Genomic DNA, 10,581 nt, shown 5'->3' with positions numbered 1-10,581 from the left:
TGTACCAGATAGAGCACCCCCATGGCCTCACCAAGTGGGCGAAGGAACACGGCGATGTTTTAAACCTGAACCTCAACGATGGTTTAGCGATTGAATTAGCTTCATTTTACACCGTTCGAGAAGGAATAGTTGTCGTCCATCGAGTCTGGATTCGAGGACAGTATCAAGGTGGCCTTCCAGGACGCTTTGGACTATATATTCTGAGAGTCCGATTTCGACTCCGATCGAAACAGAAGCAGTAACTGAACGACGGAAATATTTCAGTCATTAACTTCTCGATTTGGCAAATTTTTCAGAGTTCGTGTATGCTGGTGACAATCGCAATAGATTTATCAATGACTTGTGCAGATTAACACGCGCGTACATACGCCTTTTTATTATTTTTCCTTACTTCATTTTGGTAATCAACCTTTTCTGGTCTTGTTTAAGAAGACCCTAGTCTATAACAAGGCAAAAGGAAGAGTAAAACTTTGCCCGCTTCACACTTTTAAGCCAATCAGAATTTACCTTTCATACTCTAGACAGACTATCACGTGATAGAAAATCAGCTTGGTAAAGCATCGCGAAGTATGAGTTATTAAAAGTCTCTTACCTGCCTCTGAGGATGAGAAACGCCTTTCTCAGCTTCATTAAGCTTTATATAGTTGGGAATCACTGAGTTCAAATAACGTTGGTATCCTTGATATTACTAGACAGTGATTAGCTTGAGTAATCAATTGGAAATAAATATTAACATTGGACGGTTGTAATGAGGAATGCATGAGGTTCTCAATGGGTGATGGCTTTTGAGGTTAACGGTTAAAATTATGGTAAAATTACCATTACCATAATCAATATGGCGGACGGTCACGTTTTTAGAGCTCTTAGATGCTGGATCATTCTGCTTTATTTCTACGTTTGTTTCTCTGGTGCACTCCTTCCCAAGGCTAATCCTGACCTCGATATATCTGGTGATACTCTTCTCTTCATTTCTCACGGTCTGACGACAGTGAGAATTCAACCTTTTAACCATCGGTCACCGAGCTCGCAACATGCAAAGAATCTCCAGTTGCCGAACTCAAGACTTCTACTCCTTGGATGCCGTTTTGCGATTAATTCCTCTCTTTCCTTACTACTCATTCGTCTCGCAAATGATGTTGAACTTCAACCTGGTCCTGTTGGCTCCTCTAGTTCACACGACATCCTGTCTGATCTTCGGGATTTGTCAACGAAAAATGGGCTTACAATTATACATCAAAATATCAGAGGCCTCGTGGCGAACAGGGATAGTCTATGCCAAATGATCGATGATTCCAAGCATATAGACATCATATCCCTCAGTGAGACTCATCTATCGGACAGTGAAGAGGCTCAAGTTCAACTGGATGGCTATACGTTCATTAATAGACCAAGGAAAACAGGCAAAGGTGGAGGTGTGGGAGTTTATATCTCCTCTTCTGTCCCCTTTCATAGAAGACTAGACCTGGAACGCGATGGAATCGAATGTATCTGGATAGAAATTTTATTTCCAAAATCTAAGGGTATCCTTATTGGTTTTATTTATCGCCCCCCGAGTTCTTCAAAGCATCTTTGTGCAGATTTTGAAAATAAACTGGAGTCGATGCTTTCTGCTGTATCATCTGAAAACAAAGAATGCATTTTGACAGGCGATATCAACTGCAACTATTTGGTAAGCTCAGACAACAAAGAACTGAAGGCAATGCTATTGTCTTTTGGCCTTAAACAGCTAATCAAGGATCCCACGAGGGTAACGCAAGATTCAAAAACACTGATAGATGTGATTTACACAAATCGCCCTCAGAATGTTTATAGTGTTAAAGTCATTCCCGCCGGCTTAAGTGACCATGATATGATTGGTTGTGTCCGGAAGCTGCATAACCATAAATTCCAGCCAAGAACCATCACCTGTCGAAACTATGCTAATTATGATCCTATATCCTTTTGCAATGATTTACGGTCCAATAGTTTCACACCTGTCTTTAAATCCTCCTGCGTTAATGAAGCATGGTCTTTTTTGAAAGCCATTCTGAAAGAATGTATTGATAAGCATGCGCCAGCTATAAAGAAGAGGATCAAAGGGAAACTCAGCCCATGGCTTACACAGAAGGTAAAGCAAGAAATGAATACCAAAGATCAGCTTTTGAGAAAAGCGAGAAAGACAAATCGTGAAATTGACTGGTCTTCGTACAAGCGCCAACGAAACAAAGTTAACGGTATGGTAAAAAATTGCAAAAGCAGGTATCACCGTGAACTCTTAGAGGAGACTGTGGGTTCACCTAACAAATTTTGGTCAGCTATTAAAAAACTATACCCTACAAAGTCTACAAAGGAACCAGGAGCAGCTTTTCTCGTTAATGAAGCAGTAGAAACCGACAAAGAGGTTATTGCAAATTTGTTCTGCAAATTCTTCACTGATGTTGCGCGATCTCTAAAAAGAAAGATCTTCCCTCTTTGCAATTTTGTCTGGAAAAGGCCCCTTACAATAGACACCCAGCAGCCGCTAGAGAACTTTGAGTTTAGATCAGTCTCGGAAAAGGTTGTCTTTAATGCATTAAAGAGCCTTAAGAGAAATAAGTCCTCTGGCCTTGACAACTTTCCTTCTGGAATGTTAAAGGACTCTGCTGATATAATAGCCAAGCCTCTCACGCATATAATTAACCTGTCTCTCGCAACAGGGTCTGTACCTACTGACTGGAAAGCGGCTAAAATTGTACCACTTTTTAAATCTGGTTCAAAGGCCGAAATCGACAATTATAGGCCTATTTCAATACTTCCTTCAATGTCAAAGATCCTGGAGAAAGTGGTATTTAAGCAGCTGATGGCTCATTTTGAACAGAATGGTCTACTTTCTCATTTTCAGTACGGCTTCCGTCGCATGCGCTCTACTGAACTGGCCGTTACTCATCTTACCGATGTTATCAGAAGAGAAGGTGAGAATGGTAACCTGACAGGCTGTGTTTTCATCGATCTATCCAAGGCGTTTGACACCATCAGTCACTCTGGCCTCCTGAGCAAGCTTTCAACTTACGGAGTTCGTGGAACAGAACTCGCATGGTTCACTGATTACCTTTTCTGCAGATCACAAGTTGTCCAATATAAAGGCGTGCTATCAGAACCTCAACCCATTCTCACAGGTGTTCCTCAGGGAAGTATCCTGGGTCCTATCTTATTCATTATCTTTTTCAACGATGTACATAAACCGCTTCAACATTCGAAGATTATCACTTATGCCGACGATTCAGTCATCTATACCTCTTCTAAAGATATTGATACTATACAGAGAAGCCTTAGCGAGGATATGAATAACCTGTGCGAGTGGTTTAAAGACAACGAACTGATCATTAACCTAAAAAAGGACAAGACGGAGTCTATGTTATTTGGAACAGCTAAAAGAATCAACCTTCAAGACAAGGAACTTAAACTTTCTGCTAATGGGTCACTCATCAATAATACCTCTACCTATAAGTACTTAGGTGTTCACCTTGACTCATCACTAAACCTCGCATCACATTTTGACCGAATCTATAAAAAAGCTGCAACCAGAATCAATCTCTTGCGATCAATTCGTCCTTTGATCGACCAAAAGTGTGCAGAATCGATCTATAACACTATGATCGCACCTATCTTTACCTATTGCGGAACACTTGGTCTTAGCTTTCCGGATTACCGAAAGGAAATGATAAAGAACATCGAACGACGAGGCTTTAAAGTTATCGGCAATAGTTCTTTTAATCCCCCATCCGTGAACAATTTGATCAAGCGTAAAAGCTGTCTGTTTGTTTTCGACTGTCTCCTGAATAATGTTTGCACACCCTTTAAGAACTACTTCGAAAGGCTGGTTCATTCTAAGGCCACTAGGAATAACGGTATATCAGTGAAATTACCCAAAGTTCGTTTAGAATTTGGTAAAAAGAGCTTCTATTACCAAGGAGCAAAGACTTTCAACAACCTGCCTGCTGAACTAAGGTCGTTAGATTCGAGACTGAAATTTAAGAACAAATTGCGAGATTATTTTAGTTAAATTCTATCTAAACGTGGTTATAGGTATCCTTTTCAGAGCATTTTTATTTAATTTTTAATTTTTTTTTTTTTTTTTTTTTTTTTTTCATTTTATTGTATGCTTTTCTAGACCTTAAGATCAATGATTATATCTTGTTAAATTTTATTTTATTTATTTATTTATTATTTTTGACAGGACCCCAAGGACAACAGTGTTACACACTGATGGGTTTTTCAATCCTGTATAAAAATTCGTTATTATTATTATTATTATTATTATTATTATTATGACCATATTACTGCTAACGGCTAACTTCCTTCCTTTGTGGTTAGAAGAAAAAGTTTCACGGTTGAACTTTTTTCTTTTTTTACGCCTAACGGAGAAATTTTTTGGCAATTTTATGGCTAATGGTTAACACCATCGAGACCGTCATACATGGGAATAACTGCTAAGCATAAAAAAAATCACGATGTCACTTTTTGCAAATTTAATATTCTGCAAAGGAACAAGGCAAGTCGTTCCATTTTCCATTCTGACGCATTACAATACAACCTTTATGAATTCCTTCGTTAGTTTCACCAGAATTCAACAATGCAAACCCACCCCACTCCACTCGTTTTCCCAGACCCAGAAACCCTCGACCGCCCAATCGTTACCTCCCAACCAGGACCACTCGTCATTAGAGAAAAATAAGAAAAATAAGAGAAATGTCCATAATGCTTATGAATGCATGAAAATGTCATCCACAATTGAAAATAATGTGTGTGTGAGCATATAGAATAAAAGTGAATTCTCCTTCTTATTATAGGGCTCTTATTAACTCCAGTTTTTTCCGAGGTTGAGCGTAAGACGTTTCGCTCAGCTTTCAATAGATTCTTTGAATAAGAAGTATGTAACACCATTACAAGTCCGGAATAGTTATCAGATTTGATAAACACGCGATGTCACAACATGGCGACCATTTCTTACCCAATTACAGATGTCTGTGCGTTTGGCTATTGATGATCAAAGTTTATCTACTAGACAAACATGTATAAGCAGTTGTGACCTCACGATAGACTCCCGCCTTTATTCTCAGGCGCCAGGATAAAAAGTTACAATTTTGGGCTTTGGGAAGCATTGTTGATCAGAGTTCGCGTTCAGTAAGTTTGTCACCGAACGCAAGGGGAGTTGTTCTCTTGTCGAGATTTTGTCTCAAATTTATGTGAAACAATTTGCGACTAAAGTCTAAATTTGGGCATGATTAGTGATTTTGAGTTGATATGTCGATTACAGCACGACACCTTTATTTCAGGTCTGCCAGCAGCTGTAAACCGCGTCATTTTTACAAATGTTAACGAAATAAGAGCTGCAATACCCGTCCTTCTATGAGTCATAACCCAGAAACACCAAAAACTTCTTCGTTCCTTCTCCATTACCAGCTCATTCGAATTCCGAGATCAATTTGCCAATTCGCTTCAGGAACTTTTAAAACTAGAAGGTGCATTTCAGCCCTAGCTTGAAGGGGCTTGAGCGGTTGAAACGGAGTTGGGGGCAATAAAAAACCTCCCTAATTGAGTCTTCCTTGGTCTAATTGTAAAGACTTGTTAAAAAGTTGTCAAAATCTCGTGGGGAAGCCAATAGGTGAATATCTGTAGTCATCGACAGGGGAGTTGGTGACCCCTCCCTTAATCGTTACTTATTTTGCTTTCTAATTAAAATTCTAGAAAGACGAACGTGTGAGAGAGACAATCAACTAAGTAAAGTGTCATGGTTTAATGTAATCGACAGAAAAACACTGTAATCCTACAAATTCAACTACTTTATTAAACAACGAGTAATAATCATAATAAGGAGCGACTCCTAAAGGTAGCACAATACTTATCCTCGATAAACTTAATTAGGCCCATTACAGTCTATATTTTAGCTCACAGCTAAGCCAAACTCGCAGTTTCCTCCAACTTTTCTCGAAATTAGCAATCTTCCCCTGTAGTTCTCTCTTACGGTATAGCTTTCTACACAGTCAATCACTTCCGACAACAACAACAACAACAACAACCCCTACTACACAACTGCAAACAAAAGCAACACGATATAATGGTTAAAAAACATTGTAATGGCCTTTCTCTAACTTTATCCACCACTTGAGAATTAGTAACTGTGTTGAAAAAGATTTAGTATGGCCCGGCTATTTTGCAAAGTGTTTTGGCTTGAGCGAACAATTGGAAAGAAACATCAACACTGGACGATTTTCAATCAGTTAAGTAAAATGCGTGCGTGTGTATCGAAATTACGATGGTAATGGATATGTCAATTTTTGCAGATGTAATAGCGTAATAGAGTGCAAGAGATGTCGTTCCATTTGCCATTTTTTCTTTGTATTTCAAGACAATTCTCAGATGATCCTCCGTTAGGTTCAACAGAATCCCACAATGTGAACCCACCCCACGCCATCCCGTCCTCCCAGACCCAAGAGCCGTCCACTGCCTCGTCGTTTCCTCCAACCCAGACGTTATGACCACTTTGGGAGAACAGTGACCACAGATAATCGTTCTCTTCTTTGGAATGTATTGTCGCTAAGGAAGCCCCAAATGTTTCGCATTGGGCTTTGGCTTCAGAATACCCCCTTAACTGGTCCTGGAAATACTTGTAGCAGTGGTTATTGAACAACGTCCAGTTCACAAGGCAGCCTAAAATTCATAGGACTCCATATTAGGAGAGGTACCTATGCTCGCTTGTACCGAATTGTAAAGTTCAACTTAACTTCTAGAATCACAATGAGGCCATGACTCAAAAAGCAAAAGCAGTTAGCCACCCATTTTCATTTACATCACTTCTAGCATTTTGAGTCCACGTGATCAAGCTATCTTCGTACATCCTCGCTGGTATATCGTACCCATGACGCTAACTTATATTGTTGACATCGTCCCCTAAAATTATCAGTGCATTATATCGATTCCCTGTTTTGCTTTTTTTTGTTGAATATTGCGAAATGGCCAGTTTGGCGGCCTCCATACGCATGTGAACAAAAAACAGGTGCGCAATGGACCAAGATCATGGGAATGCATTCAGTGCGTTTGTGACAAGCTTCAGGAAATTGGTTCTATCGAAAATAACAGCAAGCCTAAGTTATGGCGCGTTTTGTGTGCGAGCGTAGCTTCAGGTACGATTTGTGAGGATTAATGCTGTTTCATATCTCCCCTGCGCAAGATTTTGAACGATGAAAGGTTCAATTTTGTATTTCAAAAAATTGATTAAAGCAACTTACGACAATTGTTCCCGGAGTGAAATCCATTTGCACATACACAAGTGTAAGCATTAATTCCATCCACGCAAGTTCCACCGTTGTAACAAGAATCTGGTGAGCAGTCATCAGTATCTGAAAGGGATAAGAACTCGTAATCTTTTGTGAGAATCGAACCATCGATTCTATGGATTAACTAGGTTACTGCGACCATTTTCCACTGTTTAACTCCAAAAGCTTTAGTCAAAAATTCACCACGAAATATCCTCTAAGACAGTTATTTGTGGGCTAAAAATTTAATTTAATAAAAGGTGCCCCTGAGGGGAGGGGGGGGGGCGCATCTTATTGTTCAAGTGAGCTTAGCAATGGAAAAGGAAGAGAAAATTGCTTTGTGTTGTCTGTGGGTTGTGGCTAATGGAAGGACGGGCATTTTGACTCTTATTTTGATAACATTTGTAATGAGAAGTATGTACTTTTAATGACCAATAGTGCATTTCATTCCTTAGAATCAGTTTGAATAATAGTCTTTAATATTTATAAAGAAAAGAAAAAGCATCACTTGCGCCATTTGTCCGAGTAACGCCTGTAGAGGAACACTTTTAATAAAAATATTTTGGAGTCTCTTACCAATTTGACAATTATCCCCATCAAATCCAATTCTGCAAAGGCATCTGTATGAGTCGTCATTGTAGTTCGGAACACAAGAGCCTCCGTTCTGACATGGTGCATTTATACAAGGAGACTAAAATGAAAAAAATACCAAGAGTAAATCAACCTAAATCCGATCATAAGGGATCGCTAGTGGAAGAGGAGAGATAATTTCACTAGTAGATGAAGTAAATGGTACCTTGGTGTCCCTGTTACTCGCCCACACCGAAAGTAAAACCTAAACGTTGCTTACCCAGCTGGCCGCTAACGAGAAGTCAGACTATGGCTAAAGGGACTTTAAATTTGGAGATTGAGCCTGCAGTCTTTGTGGTTTTTGTTATACATCTCTTCAGCTCATATTAAAAAAAAAAGGCGAGCAATGCTAAAATATCAAAGTTTGTCCATAGCAGGATTGGAGTTATTTATCTGCTGGCTTTGTTAGTTGCTTCAATGAATAACCGTGGGCCAATACCCATTATTGAAACAAAAACTTCATCTAGTGTTTTAGACGTCCAGTTACCCCAGTTACAGATCACTGAAAACTTCTTTAAGATCCTTACAAATTTGACACGTCGCTATAACTAGGTATTGTTTCTCCCCAGCTTCTTTCTGAATTTCGTCCAACTCACCCACCTTTTTTCCTTTTATGCAACACAAGTAGCTAATCCTACTTTTGTCTTTTGTTTGGAATTTTTAAATCGAACAGATTTTATATTGAATTATTCGTGCGCCGACTACTGTTACGTAACTATGCAAAAAGATTAAAAGACGCCATTGAAAGAGTAAAACTAAACATAGGAATTGCAAACAAAGAATTTTGGCCAAAATTAAATTTCAAAATTGGTCCAGATATCGTCTCTGTCTGATCATTTGCAATTATCATATCAACTTCCTACTTGCAGAGTTAAATGTAAATGCTCTGACCAGAAACTGGTATAGCCTAGAAAAAAAATGCGGTTACGAAGTTGCGGTAACTTCTCGAACTCACAAGCTTAATCAAATTTGAAGATGAATTACCATGACGAGAAGAAGTGCCTCGAATCTTACCTTCTGCAATGGCCGGATTTTATGATTCAAAGAATTTGACTGAATCACACCTGCGCAGAAAATAGTTATGAAGCAAAGAACAGAGAACCAACTCACCCATTTTGTCACATGACGAGAGGTCGAGTTTTGTTTCAAATTTTGGGAGTTGTTAAAGATGTCATCAAATAGCAGCTCGCACCAAAGTGTGTTGTCCTCGTCTTCTGCAGAAGCCATATTTAAGGAAGTACAGGACGGTGTATTAAAGCACTTCATGGAACAGTCCAAGTCTTTCCCAACATTGGATGCCTGAATTCGTTTCGTTGTATCAAGATAATGGGAAGGGTACTCCACAAAATTAACAAATCGAAGCGTAGATTGAGAACTGATCTTTATCTCTCTGGTGGCATCAACAAGAATTATCGAAAATACACGGAGGCATAAAAGGTTACTGAAAACAACAAACATTTCTTTCCTTGCTTCTGTTAGCTCTACAGTTGAAAACGTTCCAGCCACAAACAATGAAGAATTCAGCTTTGTTTTTATAATCTTGAACGAGTTAATGCATTATTTACTACAAATGACTCGCGTGTCACTGCGAAAAGAATAACTAAATATAAATGGCTTGTAGCTTGAAATGGGAGGCTTTATATCAAAAGCTGCTGTTATGATTAATCATCGTTTGGGGGATTTGAACAGCTATACCCTGTACGTAAACTTTGACTAATACTTTTGATCGATAGCGGCGAAATACCTCTTTGCTCCTAAATGACAACCTTCTCCAATGCATTTGCTAAATTATTGATATACGGTTATGAGTTCGAGTTACATAAACTTTTATTTCCACGAATGAAATCATGGTAGTATTTCAACAGTGTCAAACGCACAGAGATATAAAGACTAACATACCATGGCATTGCTTCATGCATCGTCGTATACGTACTTAATTTTTTTGTCAAATTCAAGATGTTTCAAAAACCCCCTACGCTTGTTAAATTTCCAGAAATTATAATTTTTTGTTGCGTCTATAGGCTCGTTTGTAATGAGAAACACATAGTGAAGCACAGCAAATTGAACCCTTGAACGAAAAAAATTATTTTCAAAGGAGGGACACAAAACTTCGAAGACCTGCTACTGAGACCAATTTGCTTCAATTCAACAATCGCTTTAGGAGCTTATACAACTAGAAAGTGCTTTACAGTTTACGTATGGCAAGCTTGAGGATTCAGAGGTAGAATTGAACTGTTTTAAGAGAATTGAGGTTGAAGCCTGAATAATTGAGTGTTACTTGGCCCACAGGCGGCCCAAGCTCCAGCTGTGAGATGATCATCTTGCCCAATAACGGTCATGGCGGAATTATAAGAGTTTGTATGGGAATATTTACGACCGCTCCAAGGAATAAAAAAGTAGGTCCGCAATGCGTACTTGTGTAGGATTTCATTGACAAAGTGTTTGCAAGGGGTTTTTGAGCGGAAGCAAACCTGTCGCTCACCGTGAGTCAACTGTACTACAGGGGTGATATTAGGCCTGGAATCAACAGCCTGAATAGTAATTTTTGTGCGGGAATTATTTGAACAAATACAGATTCACAGGAGAGATCTGGGGTATTAACTTATACTTTTATCAAGCAATATGCCTTTCCCTCCCTCCCTGGAACGAATAACAACAAATAAATTACCTCTTGATG

General features: G+C 39.0%; 1 protein-coding gene across 1 annotated transcript; it reads right to left on the bottom strand.

Annotated features, from left to right (window-relative positions):
* Positions 1–5,854: 5,854 nt before the first annotated feature.
* Positions 5,855–9,388, bottom strand: LOC131794242 (neurocan core protein). Its single transcript, XM_066164672.1, has 4 exons — positions 9,015–9,388; positions 7,851–7,965; positions 7,248–7,358; positions 5,855–6,669 (listed from the first exon to the last, which is right to left on the bottom strand). Exons 1-4 carry the CDS (start codon positions 9,360–9,362, stop codon positions 6,290–6,292), a joined length of 954 nt encoding a protein of 317 aa, XP_066020769.1. The 5' UTR covers positions 9,363–9,388; the 3' UTR covers positions 5,855–6,289.
* Positions 9,389–10,581: the final 1,193 nt, after the last annotated feature.

Source organism: Pocillopora verrucosa, chromosome 3, assembly GCF_036669915.1.
Source record: "Pocillopora verrucosa isolate sample1 chromosome 3, ASM3666991v2, whole genome shotgun sequence".
NCBI lineage: Eukaryota > Metazoa > Cnidaria > Anthozoa > Scleractinia > Pocilloporidae > Pocillopora > Pocillopora verrucosa.
The sequence above is the reverse complement of the archived record's forward strand: the minus strand, read 5'-3'. Positions and strand labels throughout refer to the sequence as shown.

Bases quoted from the DNA above. Each gene is read 5' to 3' on its own strand.
- LOC131794242 (XM_066164672.1), bottom strand. From the start codon at position 9,362: ATGTTTGTTGTTTTCAGTAACCTTTTATGCCTCCGTGTATTTTCGATA. The intron at 7,966-9,014 runs GTGAGTTGGTTC...TTTTCATTTTAG, and splicing joins CTCGTCATGTGACAAAATGG to TCTCCTTGTATAAATGCACC. The intron at 7,359-7,850 runs GTAAGAGACTCC...TATCCCTTTCAG, and splicing joins TGGGGATAATTGTCAAATTG to ATACTGATGACTGCTCACCA.